Source organism: Esox lucius, chromosome 8 (genome assembly GCF_011004845.1).
Source record: "Esox lucius isolate fEsoLuc1 chromosome 8, fEsoLuc1.pri, whole genome shotgun sequence".
In the NCBI taxonomy this organism is placed as follows: Eukaryota; Metazoa; Chordata; class Actinopteri; order Esociformes; family Esocidae; genus Esox; species Esox lucius.
In genome coordinates, this window is record NC_047576.1 from 14,659,744 (window position 1) to 14,685,365 (window position 25,622).

Below are 25,622 nucleotides of genomic sequence, written 5' to 3' on the forward strand. Positions count from 1 at the left end.
TCCCTAACACTAAACCCCTAACCCCTAATGCACAACCCTAACTCTAATTCTAACAACAAAAAATGTTAATTCAGGACTGGCAAATCCGCCAAAATGTCCTCGCCCAGTGAAAAACTCAAACCAGTCATCACTTTGACAGGAATTCAAGTACACATACAGACACAGCGAGGTTTTTAGTTGTGGGCTGGGCAGCCTGAGAGCTGAGGAGCTGAGAGCTGGGCCTATCCAGGATGAGTGTAGTGCTGGTACCGTAGACCTCAGAGGGAGCTCTGCTCTGCTTCACCACTCACGTCAATATTGCATGATTTGAAGCGCTTCCTCTCTCCCAGACAGTACTTTCCACCAATCGTTGGCCTGAAACCAGAAAAGCAAAGGCGAAGCACATCTGAGTACAATTTAACAATAACTTCCCAATCACACTGGCCTCTATTCTCCTCCGGCCGGGCTATACCACCCTGTTTCAATCTCTAATGTCTGTCTTTTTATTGCTCAGCTATCCATGTCAATCAGTCCTCAGTAAGAAGCCCAGAGAAAAGCCAGTCTGCCACTGTCTGTGTTGACACTTAATTGGAGCTGTCATTGTTCCAGATGGGTTGTTATAGTGGGGTGTTCAAATGATTGGTGTTGGACTGGTGTCTCTCAACCTAAACAAACAGATGTGCTTTAAAATAGGGAAGGGTCAGCTTGACACAGTACTGTACAATACCGTTGCATCACAGTCACCCAGTGTATATTTCTATAGTAAATCTCGGTTGACCGAGCTGAGGTCCCCGACACCTCCCGTCTACAGCACCACTTACCTGGGACTGTCACAGTGGCGGATGGAGGAGGACACTCCTCCTCCGCAGGTACGACTGCACTCCTCCCATGGGGTCCAGAGCCCCCACCCGCCATCCACCCCCTCCGGGCGGGTTCCGTAAGCCACACACACCCTTTTATAGCACCACTGCAACACACACGAGAGGCTGTGGAACCGCTGTGGAACTGGTGAGGTGTAAGGTGTTCCCAAACCCCCCCCCCCCCCCCCCCCCCCCCCCATTTCTGCAGATAATGGAACTTCCCGGTACGTACGCCCTTCTCTATGGTGTTGGTCTGACAGATGGTTCCTTCCGCAGCGGGGATGCTGCTGGTGATGCAGCGGTTGCTCTTGCTCATGCACCACAGCTCACTGCAGACTTCCTGCAGGCACAGGGAGAGCTGTCAGAGCGTGTCATTTCAGACCACAGGCCCGGTGAGCCGGGCCAGAAAGTGCCCACTGACCCGGAGCAGACGGCACCAGCGGTGGGCGGAACTGGCTTTGGTCTCTGTGGCCTTTGTGGTGCTAATGTATTTAAGGTTTTTACAATGGCAACAACATATGGAGCTGGATTTTATTTTATCGACCGGGTGGTTCGAAGCCCTGAATGCGGCTGAATACTGGCCCTCAAGCCATGGTATACGAGACAGTATACCATGGGTGGGACGGAAATAAATGTTTGACCTGTTTTAGTTGCACTGGTTTAAAATAGCAATAAGGCACCTCTGAGGTTTGTGGTATTTGGCCAGTATACCCCAGCTATGGGCTGTATCCAGGTCCCTCGTCTGGCTTCGTGTTTAAGAACAGCCCTCAGCTGCACTATATCTGCCACATAACATACAGCCTTGTGCCTTATTGTTTAAATACAAATATTCTGACTACACAGTTTTAATGATAATTATACTACTTTGTTCCAGATGTCCATTCCCTAAGCTGTTGGACCAATGTAATCGACCATTTAATAAACTTGATGTTATTCAATAAAAGTAGCACAAAACAAAAATATTCTTCACACGTGGCTGAAAACCAACAGGCTGGTTGAAAAGATAAAAAGCTGCTTTAGAACACATAAATATCAGTGAAAGATCAGTAGCTATGATGTCTGCAGTCATGCCAAAGGGATCAGATTGGGCAAAGAGCTTGAAATACAATATGTAAAAGTAGAGAGGAGGGCTGGCCTAAACACAGATGACAGCTCTGCTCTGCTCTGGAGTAAGGGAAGGGGTGGCGGGGTAGCAGGGTGGCAGACTGACAGGGTAGCAGACTGACAGGGTAGCAGGGTGGCAGACTGACAGGGTAGCAGACTGACAGGGTAGCAGGGTGGCAGGGTAGCAGGGTGGCAGACTGACAGGGTAGCAGGGTGGCAGACTGACAGGGTAGCAGACTGACAGGGTAGCAGGGTGGCAGGGTGGCAGACAGAAAGGGTAGCAGACTGACAGGATAGCAGAGTGGTCAGAGTATCAGACCAGTAACCAAAAAGTGTGATAGATTGAAGCCAGCAAGGCTTTGCCACTATCGTTCTGTCCCAGTTAAACCTTAAAGCTCACAGGCCGTTGCTGAAAATGAGAAGTCAACTTGCATGGCAAAATAAAACAAAACAAAACAGGAGGGATGTAAGTTGCAGGCAGTACAGATGGATCAGATGGTTCTGAGAGCTCCATTTCCGTATCTGTCTGGTAAAAATAGCCATACAGTCTTACCAAGCAAGTTAGAAAAGAATGTAGAACCGAATGAGGAAGATGAGTAGGTACCCCGTATTTACACTGCCGAGACTTCACTCCGTACTGGAAGCGGCACTGTTCATCAGCATCGTAGGCCTGGCCGGGGGCTGTGGTGGGGTACACAAACTCCTGCTTCGGGGGGATGTTATTGAGGCAGGAGCCCATGCCTGAACTGCAGGGACAGAAGCCAGATAAGACACTGACAAGGGGGCCGACCAAACCTGAACCAATCGTTTTCCATCCCACGATCCATACATGATGAACCCTGCATTTCCTTTAATGTCCTGAGGCTACTGGAGGGAGGAGTGAGTCAGACTCACTCTAAGAAGTTGGTGATGTAGTCTCGGCTACAGGCGGACCAGACAAAGGGGTTGGTCTTCATGGTGATGTGTGCAGCCATCAGCTTGGCCGTCTCCTGACTGCGGGAGCCACACGCGTTGCCCACTCCATCATGGTTCATTCCAAACCTGAGAGAGAGAGAAAGAGAGTTCTGTGATACATCACCTCGGTGACTGAGCAGGTGTTAAATGGGTATTGGTGATGGTAACAGGCCAAAGAATCATTTTTGCTCAAACAACCTCTCCATTAAACTCACATTAACACCATGGCCTTATAATTGGGTCTGGGCAAGTGCCTCTGGAGCTTCTCACACATACACACACCACAAACAGAAAGACAAGGCCTGCTGACAGACTCAGGGGATAAGCACTCCATCAAGTTCAAAAGTACTGGGACCTAACATTTCAGGGTGGTTGCGGTTGGTGGGGGTCCCTTTGGTTGATGCTTGGAAATGTGGGTGGATTGATTTCCTGCCTGTTGGGCCCTGTCCGTGGCCTCCCCTGGATAGGGCCACAGTGTCACTGGACCCACATGTCTCAGCCCCAAGGTTTTACGCTGCTATATTATTGTGCTGGGGGAGTAGGGTCAGTTCTCCTTTTCCACTATAAATCCCTGTAGATCTAAGGAATGCATTTTCTAAATTTTCCTGTCTCCTGCCGTTTTAAACTTTGGAGGACATGAGGTCTTGGCCCACACCTGAGGAGTCCCAGGCTTGAAAGAACCATTGCTGTCCCTGTCCAAAGTCCTCCTGGTTGTGTTGCAGATCAAGATGATACCTGATGATTTCAGCTGCCACTGTGCTGACACCTCCCCCTCCACCGTGTTGTCCCTGTCCTTGTCCCTCTGGTCATGCTTCCAACATGGACTAATTTTAAATAGACTCTGGACTCAGCACACAGACATTTATTAATTATTACAATTTGTACTCTTAATATCTTCACTTGGCACAGCCAGAAGAGGACTGGTCACCCGTCTGAGCCTGGGTCCTCTCTAGGTTTCTTCCTAAATTTTGGCATTCTTAGGGAGTTTTTCCTAGCCTCTGAAATTCAGCACTACTGCTGTTTGCTCCTTGGGGTTTAAGGCCGGGTGTTTTGTAAAAGCACTTTGGGACAACTGCTGATGTAAAAAGGGCTTTATAAATACATTTGATTGATTGATTAAGTGGGAGCTCCAATTGGTTCGCAACCTGTGAAAATACCTCTTAGACTAGTGTGAGCACGTCGGTAAATGGTATACCCCATTACTTTGCCCAAATAATGATTTTCAAAATACCAACGCTTTTGAAAGTAGAATAGCAGAACAAATCTAACATAATCATCTTTCATTGCAGGGAATGAAGAAATGACAAGCATGTCCAGTGGATCATGTCCATTCTACTCAGGCACACGTTAAGGTAAAAATGCATGCACGAGTAAGCGAGGACATGCCTATTGACACAAATGAAGGAAGGCCCAGGATGATATATTGTACCAGCCAATAATCTCTTCCATTTAAAAATAGCATATGACTGAAAGAAATGAAATAATGCAATGAACATGTATGGAGCTTATAAAGCCATGAACACGTCCTCAATAAATGTAATTCACTCATGGAGTTGTAACGTAGGCTCTCCTTTGAAAAAGGTCTACTCCAACTCCATCTCCCTTTCAGCCTAGGCTTTGAGTTAAGCTTAGTTCGGCCCAGAACCCAGGGACCAGAACCCAGGGACCAGAACCCAGGGACCAGAACCCAGGGACCAGAACCCAGGGACCAGAACCCAGGGACCAGAACCCAGGGACAGGTCACAGTAGTAATGGTCGCCAAAAATACAGTTGTGATAAACGTAACTGCGGCACAGTGAATTAAGATTGCGAAGAACTTCTTTCAAAGTTGAAAAAATACACCATAAAATGTTAACTGCATTATAGAAAATAAACCATTGCATAATGAGACCGAAAGTAAATAGATTCCAGACGTTTTGGTGGGACTTGAAGTATTCAGCAGAATGTCAAACATCTATACGGTTCTTCTTTGAAATGACACATGCTCATGTTTTAAAACCACATTTGTCATTAAAAACATATAATATGTTACACAACTGTAATATGTTTTGTTATTACAGTTGTGCCCATAAGTTTGCATACCTTGGCAAAAATGTTTTGGCATTGATTTTGCAAATATGACTAATCATGCAAAAAAAAGTATTTTACTTAAGGATAGTGATCATATTAAGCCATTTATTATCACATAGTTGTTTGGCTCCTTTTTAAATCATAATGATAGCAGAAATCACCCAAATGGCCCTGATCCAAAGTTTACATACCCTTGAATGTTTGGCCTTACAGACACACAGGTGAAAATGGAAATTAAAGGTGAATTTCCCACAACTGTGGCATTTATATTGCAATCAGTGTATGTACCCTAAGCACAAGGCCAAATTGACCCTTTGGTGGTTACAGCAGAAAAAGGTGAAGCTTCTGGAGTGGCCATCACAGTGTCCTGACCTTAATATCATTGAGCCACTCTGTGGAGATCTCAAACATGCGGTTCATGCAAGACGTCCAAAAACCTTGCATGACCTGGAGGCATTTTGCCAAGACGAATGGGTAGGTATACCACCTGCAAGGATTCGGGGCCTCATAGACAACTATTACAAAAGACTGCACACTGTCATTGATGCTAAAGAGCATTAAGAACTAAGGGTATGCAGACTTTTGAACAGAGGTCAGTTAATTATTTTCTTTGTTACATGTTTTGTTTTATGATTGTGCCATTCTGTTATGACCTAAAGTTGAATATAAATCCCATAAGAAATAAAAGACGTGTTTTACCTTTACTAATGGTACATAAATTACCAATTCTCCAAGGGTATGCAAACGTTTGAGCACAACTGTATATTGACTGAATAATAATAATAATAATACATTAACAAACAAACATGATATTAAGCTGTATTCAACCAGCTCTTTTAAGATACTGCTCCAAATCCAATGTGTAACTGGCCACAAAAGGAATTAATTATTGTCCCAGAATAGGACCCAGTTGGTGTGAACATCAACATATATAATTCTTGAAATTAACCTATGAACATGTTTTTCTTACCAAAATAAAGATACAAAACTGGGCAACTGTAAAAGATGCGGATTTTCTGTGAATGTTATATTTTTGGACTGGAAAGTTAGTTTATATTATCATCTAATCATTCATCAAAAGTTGTCTACCCCACAAAGGAGGAAACATTTTCTGTTCAGCCCTATCAATGCAACAAAGAGAGGTGCATTTACACGTGGGTCTGGCTTAAGCCCCACTAGTCACAGGTTAACAGTGATTTGTTTCAGCCTGTGGTCCAAATGGTCTATCAAAAGCATGATTATGATGATGGTGATGAAGGCAGTAGCTGGGCCCTAGTGATCGGGGATGAGTCGGGTGATCTCCTTACGTGTGTCCTATCTCGTGGGCGATGGTGAAGGCTGTGGCCAGGCCAATGTCCTCATTGATACTGCAGCTCCTCTCCGGCTCACACATCCCTCCCACTGGAGCCAGACCTGGGAAAAACACACACAATACTGTCACGTCGCCATACATGTCCATAACACACACCAACACATTTATGTATGTTGAAGCACATACAAAGGTGCCACCACCCACACACTTAAAAACCTAGACCGTTTACATCTCATTCTGTATGTCAGTCACGCTGGTCAGTCAGGTGTATGTCAGTCACGCTGGTTAGTCAGGTGTATGTCAGTCACGCTGGTTAGTCAGGTGTATGTCAGTCATGCTGGTCAATCAGGTGTTAGTCAGTCTCGCTGGTCAATCAGGTGTTAGTCAGTCTCGCTGGTCAGTCAGGTGTTAGTCAGTCACGCTGGTCAGTCAGGTGTATGTCAGTCACGCTGGTTAGTCAGGTGTATGTCAGTCACGCTGGTCAGTCAGGTGTATGTCAGTCACGCTGGTTAGTCAGGTGTATGTCAGTCACGCTGGTCAGTCAGGTGTATGTCAGTCACGCTGGTTAGTCAGGTGTATGTCAGTCACGCTGGTTAGTCAGGTGTATGTCAGTCACGCTGGTCAGTCAGGTGTATGTCAGTCACGCTGGTCAGTCAGGTGTATGTCAGTCACGCTGGTCAGTCAGGTGTATGTCAGTCACGCTGGTTAGTCAGGTGTATGTCAGTCACGCTGGTCAGTCAGGTGTATGTCAGTCATGCTGGTTAGTCAGGTGTATGCCAGTCACGCTGGTCAGTCAGGTGTATGTCAGTCACGCTGGTCATTCAGGTGTATGTCAGTCACGTTGGTTAGTCAGGTGTATGTCAGTCACGCTGGTTAGTCAGGTGTATGTCAGCCACGCTGGTCAGTCAGGTGTTAGTCAGTCACGCTGGTCAGTCAGGTGTATGTCAGTCACGCTGGTCAGTCAGGTGTTAGTCAGTCACGCTGGTCAGTCAGGTGTTAGTCAGTCACGCTGGTCAGTCAGGTGTATGTCAGTCACGCTGGTCAGTCAGGTGTTAGTCAGTCACGCTGGTCAGTCAGGTGTTAGTCAGTCACGCTGGTCAGTCAGGTGTATGTCAGTCACGCTGGTCAGTCAGATGTTAGTCAGTCATGCTGGTCAGTCAGGTGTATGTCAGTCACGCTGGTTAGTCAGGTGTATGTCAGTCACGCTGGTTAGTCAGGTGTATGTCAGCAACGCTGGTCAGTCAGGTGTTAGTCAGTCACGCTGGTCAGTCAGGTGTATGTCAGTCACGCTGGTTAGTCAGGTGTATGTCAGTCACGCTGGTTAGTCAGGTGTATGTCAGTCATGCTGGTCAATCAGGTGTTAGTCAGTCTCGCTGGTCAGTCAGGTGTTAGTCAGTCACGCTGGTCAGTCAGGTGTTAGTTAGTCATGCTGGTCAGTCAGGTGTATGTCAGTCACGCTGGTCAGTCAGGTGTTAGTCAGTCACGCTGGTTAGTCAGGTGTTAGTCAGTCACGCTGGTCAGTCAGGTGTTAGTTAGTCATGCTGGTCAGTCAGGTGTATGTCAGTCACGCTGGTCAGTCAGTCATGCTGGTTAGTCAGGTGTATGTCAGTCATGCTGGTCAGTCAGGTGTTAGTCAGTCACGCTGGTCAGTCAGGTGTTAGTTAGTCATGCTGGTCAGTCAGGTGTATGTCAGTCACGCTGGTCAGTCAGGTGTATGTCAGTCACGCTGGTCAGTCAGGTGTTAGTCAGTCACGCTGGTCAGTCAGGTGTTAGTCAGTCACGCTGGTCAGTCAGGTGTATGTCAGTCACGCTGGTCAGTCAGGTGTTAGTCAGTCACGCTGGTCAGTCAGGTGTTAGTCAGTCACGCTGGTCAGTCAGGTGTTAGTCAGTCAAGCTGGTTAGTCAGGTGCAGCAGATACAGTAGGTAGGTACCTAGTCATATTGAGGGGTAAAGTCCTGAGTCCCTGAGTGCTTGTCTTGGCTTGGCTGCTGATGATTCTATTTAGCCTGATTTATCTGACAGTGCTTTCCAACAAGTGACCAGTGTGTGCAGTGTGTCCATTGTGTGCAGTGTGTCCACTGTGTCCAGTGTGTGCTGGGTGTCCAGTGTTTGCAGGGTTACCAGTGTGGGAGGTGTGTCCAGTGTGTGCAGGGTGTCCAGTGTGTCCAGTGTGTGCAGGGTGTCCATTGTGTGAAGGGTGTCCAGTGTGTGAGGTGTGTGCAGGGTGTCCATTTTGTAAAGGGTGTCCAGTCTGTGCAGGGTGTCCAGTGTGTGAAGGGTGTCCAGTGTGTGAGGTGTGTGCAGTGTGTCCATTGTGTGCAGTGTGTCCATTGTGTGCAGTGTGTGCTGTGTGTGAAGTGTGTCCAGTGTGTGCAGGGTGTCCAGTGTGTGAGGTGTGTGCAGTGTGTCCAGTGTGTGCAGGGTGTCCAGTGTGTGAGGTGTGTGCTGTGTGTGAGGTGTGTGCGGGGTGCACAGGGTGTCCAGTGTGTTCAGTGTGTCCAGGGTGTCCAGTGTGTCCAGGGTGTTCAGTGTGTCCAGGGTGTCCAGTGTGTCCAGGGTGTCCAGTGTGTTCAGTGTGTCCAGGGTGTCCAGTGTGTCCAGTGTGTTCAGTGTGTCCAGGGTGTGCACTGTGTGCAGGGTTAACCACATGTCCTACCTAGGGTTCCACATGGCTTGTTCTTGTAGATGCAGATGTCGTACCTGGAAACCGGATCGAAAATAAACCAGGTCATTTACTGAAATGAATAACCTGGCAGTCTGTGATTCCCCACCCTAAAATGCATTCACACTAAAACATTCAGCAAGAAGCTCTTAGATATGACATCACACACACAGACCCCTACACACACATGCACTCACGCTTGCAGGGACACTTTCTCTCTGTACTCTTATCCTCTCTTTCTCTTTCACTCTTGCCTCTCCTCTTTTCTCTCTGACTACTCTCAGAGACACTAAGCTCAATGGATTCACAACAAACCCGATAAGCAAACGATACGAAACATTCTGAACAATTGCAGGAAATAAATGAATGTTCACTGCTGTGTGTTCTGGAAATGTGATAAAAGTCTTAATATAAAGAACCTGTTCTCACAAACATCCCAGGACATTCCAAAGAAAGATACTACAGAAGCCTCGGAAGAGATGACCATGCCTGGAGCAAAGGAGCGTTTTCAAGTGAATGGTGCTCTGTTGTATCTCTGCAGTATTGTTTCCACTGCTGTTGCTGTTTTCCCCCTAAAGAGACTGCCTTGGCCCAACTCAGGGCTGTCAAATTCAAGGCAGCTGTGTGCTGATTCCTTCTCTGCCTCTATCTCTCCCTGCCTCTATCTCCCCCTCGCCCGCAGCCTCACTCTCCCACTGCCTCCCTCTCTCTCTCTCTCTCTGCCTCTCTCACCCTCTCTCTCCTCCGTCTGCCTCTCTGCTGCTTTACAGCTCTCTCGTTCCAGATGCTCAGTTTAGTAGAACAGCCTAGGTTTTGTCACTCCAGTCAAGACACAAATCCATACTTGGTGTTAATGAGAGGCCATGAGTCAAAAGGAGCCACAAAACTCAGCATTCCGCTGCAACTTTTCTACCTGCTGTAATCTGTTTATGTTGCTAATACGATTTCATATGAATGGACCACTAAAAACATTATCCAACTAAGAAGGAATCAAGCAGCACATAAAGCTTGTGGATCAGTGGTAGACCGTGATGGAAATAGACTACAGAGGGTTTTATTGTGTGCAGCATACCTTTTGTAATATGTTAGCATACCTTTTGTAATAAGGTATGCCACAGAGTGGCATTATCTATGAATTCGTTTAGAATGTTCCCTTTGGTGTCAATAGATGACTATGTGAAAGAGTGCTCATCTCAAGAGTGCTCATCTCAAAAAGAATGTTCTGGTGCTGTGAGTGCTGACCTGGTGATGAGTACGGCGGTGTCGTGGTGAGCGATGCCGTTGTCTGGGATGGCATTCCCGTTGCCATTTCGGTTTTGGATGGATTTCTGCCATTTACAGAAGCTATCCAGTGACTTGCCTGCATGATGGTTGATCTCTAGAGTTGGCTGACAGAGACAGAGAGCGGTCTGAAATCAATAGATTCTGGAACAGTGAAATCATGTGATGTGGCTGTGGTGTCACTGCCACTATGTATAAGCCAGATGGACTATGAGAAAGACGTTCTCCATGTGCTTCAATAATTCATTTTTCCTACATAAAAATCAGTTACCAGCAGAACTGTAGCTGTGCAAAGAGCATCAGCAGACCAGTCCTCCGCCACAGGGATCCTGGACTGAACTGGGGACAGCGGCTCTACACTGCCCTCGGCCGTTAGCCGCCTCGGCAGATGGGAGGGAATACTCTCCTGGCCACAGCTAGGTTCGCTCGTAACAGAGGAATGCACATGGTGGTGACATAATTAGTAATTGTCTCGTCCCCGCAATCTCTAAGCTAAGTGGGCCACCTGACTGGCCTGGGGCAGTTTTCATGGAAACAGCGCTGCAATGGGAGCCTTACTTCTGGTCTGACCCCAACCTCAACAGAGCCAAGCGCCAGAGTAACACCAGCACTACTGCTAATAATCAGCACATTTATTTATTTGTGTTGTCAGAATGACACGTGCTCGGGGCAAATGTTTGGTACTTATTTTAAGTTCTCTATTATGAATCACACAAGCTGTTAATACACTACTACAGTACAATCGCCGCAAAATTACTGCTCTCCCTCTAAAGCCCTTTCCGTCGTCCATACGAAGCTTATTAGGGCCACATTGCGTCAGAGAGTGTAACCCTGTCCTGGCACTCAGTCTGACCGCATACCATGAGCTGCACTTTGCCTGGCCAGGCTGGCTTCAGACTGGACAGGGACCAAGCACATCACGTGACATTCATGTCAATCACCAGGGAACAGGTGGACAGAACCCTGTGCCACAGGAAGGTCGGTCTGCCCCGGCTTCACATTTAAATGTTTCAAATGTTACACAGGGGCTTTTCTAGGGCACTGCCGTGCGTCATAGCAACGAGCTGACAGGTCACCAGCAGCAACAAGTGCAGTCACAGCTGGACTGCCTGGCTGGTCGCTTATGCTCCACCACGACGAACGGCTCTACTTACAAGACAGCCTCCGCCAGCAGCAGGGGGGAGGAAGGACACTTAAGCCGATAATTTGACACAAACAAGGAACTCATAGATGCTGGCCAGGAAACCAGGCTGGGCTGGACTGAGATGCGGAGCGAAGCAAAGTCAGGGTGGATGGATGCAGAATCCACTGAGTCCACCGAGCCTCCAGTGATTTTTCCGGAATTGAAAGGGATGAGAATACCTGGTCCTCCACGAGCAGGATGAGGCGGGTCACCACGATGTTAACTGCGTTCCCCAGGCTAGAATCCTGGAACAGTTTGGCAACCTGACCTCCAGGGAAACAAGAAAAGACCAGTCTTAAAAAGAGCTGACACATCATTCACCACTTCCACTCACCGGCCAAGGCTCAGACACTCAGTCATTATTGTCAACTTGTGTCATTAAGTATCTTTTTACAGTGTGTCCCACTTTGTAACTGGACGGAGGCAAACCTGTGTGGAACAGTAAAATGAGGCCAACCGTTCATTAAACACATTCCAGACATGAGTATGTGTAGCCACCTGATGGACAGGATGTGAAATGATATCCTGTGAAATACATACCATTAAACATGCCATGACCTCAGCTAGGTGAACACAGAAGAACCAGTTGATACAGTGACAATCCTAGACACAATCCAATATACAGACATAACAAACGTTGGGGGATGATGGAGATGACGGAGATGACAGAGCTTTTTACCAATGGCTTTTTAAAGATGTTCAACCTGCCAGCTGTAGAGATCTGACTCGATTGTGAAACTTACAATATTCATGACAGCCAGGATGTACTGCTCGATGTCCCGTCGGCCATGGTAGCCCACCATCATTTTGTCGGCCACCACCAGTGTTTCGACATAGCGCTCTCGGCTCACAGACCTCTTCAGGGGAAGCTGGCCGCGGCTAATGGGGTTGGGGGGGGGCTTTAGAGTCCTCTGCCACCAGGACATGCCCTTCCCCGGCTTCTCATCTTAGACACAAACACACACCCAGGGGTTTGAGGGAATTTAGAGGAGAGAAAGGAAAACAAGGTCACGTCCCACACAAGGAGACTGCTGTACATTGGATAACATACACCATGTTGAGCCAATCGTCGCCAGTTGAACATGAATGATCATGTTGTAAGTCAAGCACAGAGATCTCTACCTACCAAGGACCCCACAGGACTGGTCCATGTACTGGTGCCGGAGAGATGACCTCTTGTAGATCACATGAGGGCGGCTCTCCCCCCTCTCCGCCCTCGAGAGGTTTTCGGCTGGGGTCAGAGGCTCGATGAGGTACTCCTCGTCCCCCGCTATGATGACCCCCTGCTGGAAAAGCCAGAAAAGCAAAGTTGAGCCAGAGGCCCTGTGAAGGCTGCTGGTGACGTGACTCTGGACTCTATCTCAGCTGTGAGTCAGGCCCATTACAGCAGCTACACTGGAGGTCTTTTGCCCGTCTCTAACATCTCTCTCCCCCTAAGTCAATAGAGTTCAAAACGGTACTTAAACATCTCTGGGATCGTAATCATATCAGTCTCTCATCAGCCTGGGCCTAAACAAACACAGGCTTTCACCCCTCTTCTAGACTGTTCTGTAGGTCAGAAACATACAGTGGTTGATCCTATCTGAGTGGGGATTCATGAGTCTCTCCGCGGAGAGGAGACGGGGAGACATTGTAACACTTCCCCTGATTAGATCTGTTGGCTCCAGTCTCCGAGGTCAGAGTCAGTGTTTCCCCCCAGCTCTCTAGTCATTACTATAGCAGGGCACTTTCAGAGTCTACCTAATCCTATAATGGGTTTAGTGATGCTCTCGTGGACACACAGCGGATTCCCTGCTGAATTAACTTATGCTAGTCTGACCACAAGTAATTATGCGTGGGGCTTATTAATCCTTTGTGAGCGGATGTAATCCTTGGCTGTATTTACCCCTGTTATTATGGGCCCAATTAGTTATTAGCTGTAAAGGATCACAAGAATCAATGGACAAGGAGAATGCTTTCATGTGTCAAAAGACAAATTGGAATTGTGTCATTTGACTGATTTCATTATTTCAAAGAGGTCTGCAGTGGGCGGCAGTGCTCACCGACTACCAATTGGTTGAAAAGTTCTGCTGTGAATATGCCTTAGTGACATTATGATTTGGGACCAGCAGGGGAAGTCCGGTGATAAGAACAGGCTCTGGAATTTCCTCATTCACCCAGGTGCATTATTACTCCAGGCCCAGAAAAGCATGTGTGCGAAACCTTGGTCCAGTTGCTACCTTGGTCCAGTTCAGGCCCCAGGGACCTGGTCCTAGTAAACTGAGTCCTAATGCAGAGGATTTTAGAAGAGTCCTCTGGAGCATCTTTATGCTTGACTTCACTGAGGCCAAGGACAACAGGACCCAGACGACAGGTCAACGAGACCACGGAACGATAAGACAGCGAGCTAACAGCGCGAGCACAACTACACGGGTCAGGCTCTTACCAGGCCGTTACAGTTGCTAAGAGCCACCTTGCTGGAGTGCGGCTGACTCTGCAGGTGGCCTACGTAGAGACACTGAGGGGAATACGGGTGGCTCCAGGCCAGACGGCCCCTTCTCCAGTACTCCACGCGGAACTGGCGGGAAAGCAGGCCCCCCTGCCGGGTCAAGTTGAGGAGGAAGCTGGTTTTGGGGGTGGAGAGCTGGTAGTACAGCTGCTGCAGGTCCTGTTGCTGGTCCTCAGCGCTACGACGGCTTCTCCCCTGGTGGATGGGGTCATCTGCACCCTTATCCTCTGGGTCCAGGGTCTCGCCCTGCGGCCCCACCCGGACCGGGATGGCAATCTCATACTGGCCCAGGCTGGACAGGAACGTTGCTGGAATGAGACAGAGAGCGGAGGAAAGAGACTGAGCACAAACCCTCATGATTAATGATATTGTAATTCAACAGTTTAGAACGGCCATTGTGCTTCAGCAAACCATGGATGGAGGGGGATTCAACAACAGTGACTAGAATCCTAAGGGCTGGCTTCGATAAAGTTCCCAGAGAACAAATTCTAAAAATAAAAACAAAGGGCAGGAACACTCCAAATGCAAGAGCCATGCTTGACTTATAAAGCAGTGGCACATAAAAAAAGGGTCTGTGCTTTTGTTAAAAACAGTAGCTTCATGTTCTACAATGCAAAAGAAGCAAAAGAAGCCATTTATAAGATTTTCCGTACAAAAGCAAAAACATGCCAATAACAATTCAAATGTATAGGGGAAAGATGGAGTAATTCAAACACAGTTAGTTATTGTCGGTTTATTCAGCAGCATTGCCCTGATGATTTTCTCTAGTATGTTCTGGTTTAGATGTTGTGTAGCACCGCCTCTGCATTGACTATCTTCCTCCTTGACAGGTAAGCTATACAGTACATCCATCTATGACGCTGCAAGCTTGCTCCAATACCAATACATCTCCCTGTCTGGAACCAGTAGCCTAGGACATGAATATAAAAAGCTTTGTTTGCTCGCTTATAGTCATACCAATGGGCAAGATACACTATTCCAAACTACATGTTGTATAACTGTAGCAAGATCGGCAAACCTTTATCTACACTGACTGAATAAAAATATAAATGCACCATGTAACAATTTAGGAGATTTTACAAAGTCACGGTTCAAATAAGGAAATCAGTCAATTGAAATAAATCAAGTCAGTCAATCATTGGGCCCTAACCTATGGAGTTTACATGACCAGGAATACAGATACTTTTGTCACAGATACCTTGAAAAAACAATTGTGGGCGTGAGTAAGAATACACAGATGAACTTCCGGTGAGTGTAGGAATTCTTTGGTTGTTCAGACCCATAATTTCATCAGCTGCCCGGTTGGCTGGACTAGACGATTCTGCAGGTGAAAAAGCCAAATCTGCAGGTCCTGTCCTGGCGTGGTTACACATAGTCTGCGGTTTTAAGGCCAGTTGGACATACTGCCAAATTCTCTGGCAACGTCTCTGGTGGACATTCCTGCAGTAGACATGCCAACTGTACACTGCCTCATAACTAGAGACAAAACTCCACATTTTACAGTGGCCTTTTATTGTACCCAGAATAAGGAGCTGCTGTGTTATGATCATGCTGTTCAATTAGCTTCTTGATATGCCACACCTGTTAACTTTAAAGCGCTAAGGTTACAATTACCAATATATGTGTGTGTAAACGTTTAAACCATGCCGGATATTATTATTCTAAAGCACTCCAACCCCCAAGAAAGACCACATTTTTATCAGGACTGTCATACAGCCTTCTGAATTAGACTGTAGTTTAGGCCATTGAAATAGAAATTACTAAATGCTCAAAAGTATTTTACATATGCATTTAAACTACATTTTCTGTGAAAAAACTGTCAATCTCTGCTCATAAGGACAGGCCAGTCATTAGAGACTAGTAGGATTCTAAGGACACTCTCAATCCACACTATACCTCCCAAGGCCAAAGGCTGTCTCCACGGCAACCCTGAAATCGTATACTTCCTGTCTCCGGCTGAAGGCCCAGAGATTTATTGTCCAAACACAGCACTTGAAACACTGCACTAACAGGGGAAAGGTCAATAGAAATGAGTCCATTTTTTATCAAGGCCATTTGCCTTGTTTTGTAGAGAAACAGCCCTCCCCACTGAGAGTAAACAGGCAGAGATTAGTGTCTGTACCGTGAGTCCAGACCCGGCCTCTCTGTATATGTGGCCAGGCCAGTTTAAATAAACAACAAGCCCCATTACAGCCCCAAAGACCCCTCCAAACCCCAGCCCTATTTCACATCCTTCAGCACATTCTGCAACAGTCAGTAAAAGGCGCTTTGAATTACTCTCCCTGCAAGATTTTCAGACAACCATAACAAATTGCCCCACATAAAATTTGGTATTCTCACATGGCCATAAGGACCTGGGACAGGAAAGCATCCCAGAGGTCTGGAGGGGACTTGGAGTTCAGTTTTCAGACAAAGCCAATCATTTAAATATCTAATTAGGCCTAATTTCCAGTGTACAGTACCCCCACTCTCCCCTCCTCCAGCCCACCACGGCATCACAGCCGCACAGCTGCTCTTTCTGCCTTACCTGTGCGGCTTTGTCCTGCGACTGTCTAATCTGAAACAGCCACATAGTGATAAGCCTGCCTAATGAATGAGTGTGAGACAGCTGGGCTGACTGTCTGGGCTCCACCGTTACTTTCATAAGGCTACAGCCATGCTGCCGGCCCCCTCCCAGTACACTGGGTCAACATGTGCAGGCTACTTCAAAAGGGAAATATGGCTGGTACAATGGAAAATAGGGTTGTGCCGTTGGCTAAATACGGTACGAGTGTTGCTTGGGGTTGCGTGGTATCTGGACCTCGACCGGGTCCCCTACTTCGGTTGAGACCACCCGTACATAGGTCATCACACAGGACTAAAGTTATCACAAGAGAACGCCAGGCGTGCAGCTGATACAATGCTGCTCCCAGCTCGACGCCACTGGTGCACAAACCATTCCTCCAATTCTTTTGATCTATTATCTAATGACAAGGGGGGAGCTATCATTACTCATCAAGAAACCCAACTAGTTAAAGAGAGGCCCGTAAAATAATAAAAGTCTGCAGAGTGCTTACCTTTTATAAAAGAAACTGTCATTAAGCACTATCCAGGGTTCTGTTTATTTTAGCTTTTAGAAGAAAGAAACCTTCAATTAGCCTCTTTAAGAAAAGAGGGGAATGAGAACAGTGGCCCTTTTTACTGTAGCTTTCCCAGAGAAGGGCTCCTTCCTCCCTCTCTCCCCCCTCGCTGCCACAGATGCGCTGCAGCTGTACATCTCTAGTCTGGGCAGAGTGGTGAGGCTGGGCTCCCTCTCTTTAGTCACTCATCCATGCCTGGCTGAAAGGGTTAATATGCCTCCTCCACAGTTGGGCCATGTCAGCAGTTCCTCTACTCCTAACTCTTGCCTTGCCTGTCACACCTCAACCAGAGAGCGTTTTCTACATACACTCCGTGCGATGGTTCAATAACACTGAACTAAATGGCTTTACGCCACACACAATGTCTTACCTCATTGTTCCTGAATTTCTAGGAAATAGGTAGATCTTCGAAAATGTTGAAAAAGCACAATTCTCTAACTATGGAATGTCTGCATAGTTGCCCCGTTTTCCTTTAAATAAACAGACTTTAGCCAAATATACTCAACTGCCTGTCAAGAATTGTGACTGGATATATAGGCAGATTTCAGGACCTCAGCAAATTTCCCATTTTATCATTCCCTGTTTTTCGTTAAAAGTCTTAATCTGGAATAACTAAAAAGGGTTACCATTCACAGTGGGATTACATGTTCCACTTGACCAGGAGTCAATATTCATTGGGGGTGACATGACTAGTATGGAGGGATCTAATAGTGGAGCTGTAAGGAATTATACCAGACCACTTCGACCTACATGTGACTAATGATAACTCATACAAACGATTACCATCCATTATCAGTGGAAATGGTTTTAATGTTGGGGTTAGAAGTGTCCTTCCAGAGCTTTGCTTAAGGAAGCAGTGTGGCAGACTATTGGAAACAGATGACTGCGCAGGGTGCAGAGGTTAAGCATAGGAAATACACAATCAGTGCCTTGTTCTGAATGACAAGTCATGGACACTCTGGGTATTTATGTCCAAGCCTAAAGGGGATTGGTCTGGCTGAGAAGAGCTGAGGGGGAGGGCACGTGGCTGTCTGTCTCTGGAGTTGATTTGTGAGGGAACGGTTCAGGCTCAGCAGAACCACTGCCATGGAGTGTGGCTCAGCTCAGAGGAGGCCCTTCCCACTGAATGGAGCTGCTCACTGGGCCTCTGTAGGACCGTCTGAGAGATGGACCGGGACTGGAAATGTTGAACCACTTTCACAGTTCAGGAGAGGGAATAATACCAACTACCCAATTAATATGATATTAATAATAATGCAACCAGACTGTGTATTCATGACAAACATTGGCACAGTTAAACATTTCCGTTTAAGTCGAACTTTGGAGAGAAAAGCAGTCGGCCTGATCAGTGCTCACCTTGTGACTCTGTGAAATTCTCAGCTGTCCGACTTTCTGCAACCCTGGTGGCAACCATGACGATGATGACAACAATGCAGGCCAGGTTCCTCCATACTGTTTCCATGGTTACTACAGAAAGCTTCAGTGCAGTCTCCAAGCCTCTGTCCCACCATGTCTCCTGTCCTCTGATGACCCTCCTCACCAGTGGGACACAGCGACCTCACAGGCCATGGCAGCACCACGGACCTGGACAGCCTCTCTGCTTCTGTCTTTCTGGTAGAGCCCAGGGTCCGAGGGAGAGCCTGTCCCCGAGTACAGCAGCAGCAGCCTGGTCTATGATGTACTACGGCCTCCCTGTGGAAGAGAAACACAGTGAAGTAGTGGGTTGGGGGGCATTAAATCCCCCCCGACTCCCCGCTCCCCCTCTAACAACACAAATATACCCAGTATGTATCTAGTGCCCCATAAAACAACCACATCCTGCTATGTCTTTGAACTAATGATTCAAACCAGGAAAACACTGGCTGACAAACAGACAACCAGGATAAGAGGGTCTCTACCTGGGGCACCAAATGTGTCTTTTAGTCATTGGCTAACTGGAAATGAGTTAGAGAAGATGCTGCCTAGGCTCCGACAGACTGCAATTGGGTGTTATGCCACTGGCTGTGGAGGAAAATTACCCAATTTCAGAGAAACAGTGGATTGCTTCCACACTCACTGTGGGCCTCATGAAACCGGACCACATCACAGGGAGGATGCAGACACACAACAAGAACAGGCCATCAGCCTTTGAAATACTGGTTATTATTATATGACAACAGTAAAGAGATGAAAGCCCTGTTATGGGAGAGTTCTATTTACAGGAACATTTTGCACTTTTTGGCAATAACTTGGAAAAGGGGAACATGGGGTGGAGAAAGCGTGCTGGGTTTTTCCATTATTTTATATTTATACTTTTTTGTGTTTTGTTGCGTTATGTCCATTCTTTTTCTTATAAGTACAAATATTTTGCCCAGAAATTCTTTGAGGGACCTGGTTAAAACATTTTATTAAGGAGGGCTCCTTAATAAAACATAGGTCATTTGAAGCAACAATGCTTTCCACTCTGCCTTATCCTTCCCTCCTTCATTCCCACCTCCTTTCTCTCTCTCTCTCTCTCTCTCTCTCTCTCTCTCTCTCTGTGCCTGGGTGGAGAAGTGAGAGCAGAAACGCCACACAAGCCCAGATGGCTGGCGACAAACCAACTGAAGGCAAAGGTAATCGGAAGCAGATGGGAAGTTATTTGGCCACAAGAGTGAAGGAACAAGTTGCCTCCTGACAAAGAAATAAAAATAAAAGAGAGTGGAAAGATCAAGGGACCAAAAGAGGGCCTGCAGAATGAGTGTGCCACTTAGTCTAGCTAGGAAAGACAGCCTTGACCTTACCCATTCAAGAGTTAATGCCTGAACCGTTAACAAGGTATTTGGGTTCTTAACCCTTGCAAAACCGGTAATGAAGTCCAAATCTAATTAAAATTGTGTAGGCATGCAATCATACTATAAATAAGGATTTCAATCTCAGTCCCTGGATCACAAGCCTTGGACATACTGTAGCTAACACAGTAAGTTGAGTGGGACAGGTTTACCTGGCTCACATTGCAGCAGTGCATAAGTTCATGTTTCAATACCATTTGAGGACCTGAATCACTGAAGGGGCTTTGTGTTCCCACTTCCCTCAAATGTAGAGCAACTGTAAGCCCCTCTCCTCTCTTCATCTGCACAGCCCCCCCTCACTCCCAAATATTCGCTCTTCTCCCCTCTGCCCCTCCCTCCAGGCTTTTTTTCAGTCATTTCCTGCTTGGCCAAACTCTTCCTTATTTTCATTACTTCTTGTTGGAGTCTCATTTTATTGTGGGGTTATTAGACTTTCAGCAAGATTCATATCAAATGGTTTTCATTAAAACTCTTTCTCATCTTGTTATTTTTTAACAAAGCCAACATAATCAGACCCCCCATGTTTGCCTTTGTATTTAAACAAGGCTGCATAAAAGTTTTACTGACTATCTTCAGGTTTTCTTCAGACTGACTAAATCATTGCTCAATTAAGAATCACAACAAAAATGTGGTTGAAAGGAAATTTTTAACATTGTCCTAAAGTGATTTTGTAATTTGTCTTTCATGGACTGTTTTTAAAATGTTTCCTTTCTGAAAAAAATGCCGATGTTCTGCCATTTGGCCAGTACAATCATAATAATGTAATTACTGTGTTCCTATTTTCTCTGGATGAGCAGCCCACCTCTCAACAATGTTAATGTTAAATAGTGACCATGGCGAGGTCAGGAATTACAATGAGCTTCATAATTACAATTTGGTCAAGCAAGATAAGAAGGTAGACCTATTTGTGAAAACCAGTAGGAGAAACGTGGACAGGGATTTGCAATTTCATGGTGGGACAAAACCATAATGTACTCTGGAGCTTTTTAACATATCTCTTAAATTGGAAAAGGCAGTGAAAATACTGTTTTGACCAATCTACAATGACCCTACCAGGAAGCGTCCAGACAGGCAGAATGGAGTACAATAATCAAACCCATATGACTGGCTTAATGTAAAGGCACTCTGAGAAACACAGATGCTATGTGTCGCCTGGTCAGCTAACCACCCTCACTGTGCTCCTCTGTCTTTTGTTTCTGATATTAGTCTGACTCATTCTTCAGTCTTCATTTTTTCATTTGTCATTTCTGAGTGATCAGGAAGAGTGTGACTTTTTTACTATACTGTAAACAGTAAGTACATTTGATACAACTACCAACCTGACAGCAGTTACTACCTTGGACCTGTCTTACAAAAGAAAACTCCACATTAAGCCTTCCTCAATAAATAACAGACTAGGTGATATAAATAATATAGGAGAATACAAAGAGGAAACCCAGTCTAAACAATCTGTAATTAGCAGAGGTATTCCTCGTTCAATTTCTCCCAAACAATCAGGAGATGAAAAGTGGGAACATAAGACAACTAACTGGGCTTGTCAAACAGACAATAATCTGTGAAAATTAGGCGTATTCGGACTACAATTTAAATAACATTTACATCAATATGGAAATTCAATTTTGTATTCACAATTGCAATGACGGCTAGATAGTTGGCTAACTTGCTGGTTTAGTTTGTTAGATATTAGTTATTTTCATGGACTCAATGTTAACAGAACAATAAGTGACTCTAGTCATACTGATTCAAGTGAATCCTATCAATATCGACAATGAGTGTAGTTACAATGTTTTCAGGCTTGAGCAAAGGCTAACATAATCTATCCCACCGTTAATGGCACACAACATTTCTATAATAAGTTTTTTATTATTCGACATGTCAGAATAGAAGCTTATTTTACATGTCCAATTGTGTTTTTCTACAAAGACCCAAATGAAACGGTGTTCCATAGCTATAGTGTTCTCTAGACCAATGAGGCTGAATTTCATACATTTGACAGTTAGCCTATGCAGAGTAGCATGCTCACAATATAGCTGACCCAGCCAGTTCAACATAACATTAACAAAAGTGAATAGGGTTGATAACCAGTGGAGCACACATAGCGTTCAACACATTCCAGGTCAACACATAATGTTAAATATACATGTAATACCAAAAACTAGCTAACTAGCTGTTACTGAGTTAGCATGAGTTTTCATGAATTTTCCTACCGCTAAATGTGCTTACGGGCTGCTAAACGGATATTAATTGAAAAGGGAGTATGATTACAACTTTATGAATCAATCAGTTTGCGTCAGGCTCCCTTTATTAAATATCTCTGCTACTTATCACCTACTGGAAACATCCTTTGACTTACAAAGTCATCTCAGGTACAGGGTATATCTGTTAGGAAAGCGCGCAAAAGAGTTGCACGCTACCTCAAAAAATGATGGCCAACAATTTACATTTACTTGCTAATTTACATTTACATTTTGTTTGTCAAAATAAAACTACGGCGGTGTACCAACACTACGAAAATATATTCTGACAGCTGGCTTAGCCTCAATGAGTCAGTCACTTAAGTAGAATGCATTGAGGAGAACACAGGCAGTTTAAACTTTAAGCTCTTGAGTTTTACATTTGTTATACTACCCACACCCAGACAAAAAAATAGTACAGATGTATCTATACGCATCAGTCAACTGAGACACAACTAGGAACCTCACATTGAGATAAAACACTGACCAGAGCTGGTTAAACCTGGATGAGCCAGGCATTCAGCATTGAAAAGTAATGTGTGGGCTATGTGTACCAGGTATACATTCACTTTGCAATGTAACTGGTTAAAGGGACTTGTTGTGTTTCTTAAAGCCCCATGATGTCTTAGATGTTTTTTAAATGTTATATAATCACTACATAAAATCAAATAAATCATTTTGTGCATTTAGTTTAAATCAGTCCTACATAAACTCAGTAGCTAGTCTATGAGGTACAAATACGTATTGTTCCTACAGACAGTGAGTCATGGGCCATTGTTTCCACTGTAAAGCAGGCAGATAGGCAACGAGACATTCAGTTACAGTTTGACTGAACCTTAGCATGGGCAAGAAAAGTGACCTAAAGAACTTTGAGAGTGTTATGTTCACACTGTTTCCAGTTACCCAAAGGCAAGATAATGGCAAGATTTGTGAAGGTTAACAGACAGGCCACAAACAGGTGCAGTGTAACAGTGGCATGCAGAACAGCATCTCAGGACACATATTCGTTGGTCATTATCACAGTTAGGCTACCCCAGCACACAAAAACACCAGGTTCCGCAATTATTAGGTAAACACATGTAAAAGCAGCTCCATTAAACACATGATTACCAACAAAATAGAGAAGTGGAAACACATTGCCTGGTCCAACAAATTCCAGTCCGTTACTTCATACAGATGGCGTTCAGGATTTGGCGTAAGCAGCATGAATCAAAGGAACTATCCTACCTGAGGTAAAGAGTACAGTTGCGGTCTGATGGCGGTGGTGTAACGATGTAGGGAATATTTTCTGGTACAGGTTAGGTACCTTGACACGAACTGAGCAACTTTTGAATGCTGCAATGTCTCTGAAAATTGTTGCTGACCAGGTACATAACTTCATGGCAACATTCACCCTTCACCATCCTCACATGGATACATCCAGAATGACAGTGTGTCACAAAGCATGTAATGTTTCAGAAGAGGTCCAGGAACATGACAGCAAGTTCAGTTTACTTGACTAGCCTGTACAGTACCCAGACCACATACCAGTAGAGAATATTTGTGATCAGACGGGACACACTGTATGTGGCATGAATGTACCGTTGTTAAATCTGCAGTAACTGCATGACTGCATCGTGTCAGCATGTACCAGCAACTCTGATACCGGGTAGAATCTATGCCCCTAATAATTCTGTTGGCTAACTGGTCGTATCTGGTACTAGATGGGTGTGCCTAATTTCATATCCAACTCAAGCAAGGACAATGCGCTCACCCAGCAGAAGCCCACCTACAACTATAGGCATGCAAGCATAACCTGACACTACCTGCTGCTCCCTCACTGGCATCAGCCTAACACGATGTCTAATCGCCCACAATGCTCCCCATTTCACTCAACTGTAAATCCAACTTGTGGGAAACACAAAGTGAATCCGCCTCGTAAAATCCATGCCCCAGAGAATTCAAGCTGTTCTGGAGGCTAACTGGGTGCGACCCAGTAGCCTACTAGATTGGTGTACCTGATGAAGTGGCTGCTGAGTGTTTGTTTTGTAAATAATTTATATACCACATACCACAGCCCTGTTTGAAGTAATTGATAGTATATACACCTGTTGTCCATGAAGCATGTGACATTTTTTACTCAGTCTAACCATGAGTGTGTTGGGAAACAAACAGGAAGATATATCTAGTGCTCTCCATAGATTTCCATATATGAAGTTATTCATCTACAGACTTGTAAAAGATGTCAATGAAACAAAAACCCTGGGGGATAGAAAAAGGACGCCAACAAAATTTATATTTATTTTATTAAGATCAAGTTGATTACGTAATAGGCCCACGATGTAGTAACCCATATTTTATTAAAATATATGCAGCTTCTATTTATGCAACTATAAATCTATGGAAATCTATGGAAATTATTTACAAAACAAACACTCATTTAGAAACTATTATTTTCAGGTTTAAAAGTGACTGCTAAATGCTACATCCCATTTGTATGAGTTTGTACCAAAGCTAGACATTGGCTGTTGTTTCAAAAATAGTTTTTAGCTGTTAGATTATGGGTGATGATGGCATGACCATTATGTATACTAAGATTTTTAACTCAATATTAGGGCTGTACTGGAGAGTAGACACCATTCACACAACTTTTTATTTGAAACAGCATTTAATTACCTTTTCATTTAGTTAATTATCGTTTACCCACTTTTTGTTGCATTCCGAAGATAATTTTATTCATCTAAATTGTAATCCACACAGCCTCTTTGCGAACGTTTGGAAACATAAGTAAAACGTGCTTGTCATTATCACAAACTCAGTGCGCATGCTGGTGTAGCCTTAGAAGCAGTGCATTCATTCACCACTATATCAAACAGCCAACTCCACCCACCCTTGTTCACAACTCAGACAGATGTCAGCGCAACTACGTTGTCAACAACCTAATTCAATATGCTATAAACAGAGATGCCTAACATAAGCATTTTTTAACATGCATGAACTATCCTGTGTCTGTGGTAGAAAAAGAAAATGCACCTAAACTGACTCTCAGAAAATGGCTGGTCAAATGGTAAATAAAATAGTTGCTGATATTTAACTCAGGTGGCTAGCTAGCTAGCTACAGTAGTAGCTAACCAGACCACAAAAAAGGTTACTGCTATGGCCAGGCCTTCTTTATTAATAAACCTGCATGACAAGACATCAAGTAATACTGTTTAAAAATGTAATAAAATGTGCTTTATATCGATGACTGTTCATCTTAACACGATTGCCAAGAGTTTATACCACTTTTTTTTCCACTACATCACTGTTCAACATAGTGTGAAATATACATACAAAGAATACTTTAAATGGATTGTATATAAAATATCTTTATTGTCGTTTTTTACATCTCTTATTTCGACATCAAAACATGAAAATCTGCTTTTTGACTACACTGGGCCTTTAACTAAGGCAGAATTGTGTTTAAGGTCTCTGCAAGCGCGTATTTGCGTGTGCATGCAACAAACGGACATAAAGACAATCTATCATCTATCACCCAAGCACATGACATTTTCTATCTCCTCTAACCCTCCTTGCAAAAGTCCTG

The 25,622-nt window shown here is 45.0% G+C and overlaps 1 protein-coding gene across 1 annotated transcript in view; it reads right to left on the minus strand.

Annotated features, from left to right (window-relative positions):
- Nucleotides 1-25,622, minus strand: part of adamts10 (ADAM metallopeptidase with thrombospondin type 1 motif, 10) — a 45,073-nt gene that overhangs the window by 18,603 nt on the left and 848 nt on the right. The window contains exons 2-14 of the mRNA XM_013134896.4: nt 18,370-18,705; nt 13,832-14,202; nt 12,533-12,692; nt 12,150-12,352; nt 11,586-11,669; nt 10,185-10,330; nt 8,937-8,980; nt 6,275-6,380; nt 2,838-2,984; nt 2,548-2,689; nt 1,072-1,179; nt 801-946; nt 291-354 (exon numbers count right to left, since the gene is read on the minus strand). Coding sequence (XP_012990350.2) covers nt 291-354; nt 801-946; nt 1,072-1,179; nt 2,548-2,689; nt 2,838-2,984; nt 6,275-6,380; nt 8,937-8,980; nt 10,185-10,330; nt 11,586-11,669; nt 12,150-12,352; nt 12,533-12,692; nt 13,832-14,202; nt 18,370-18,475 — 1,827 coding nt within the window. The 5' untranslated portion in view covers nt 18,476-18,705. The remainder of the gene's footprint in view (nt 1-290; nt 355-800; nt 947-1,071; nt 1,180-2,547; nt 2,690-2,837; nt 2,985-6,274; nt 6,381-8,936; nt 8,981-10,184; nt 10,331-11,585; nt 11,670-12,149; nt 12,353-12,532; nt 12,693-13,831; nt 14,203-18,369; nt 18,706-25,622) is intronic.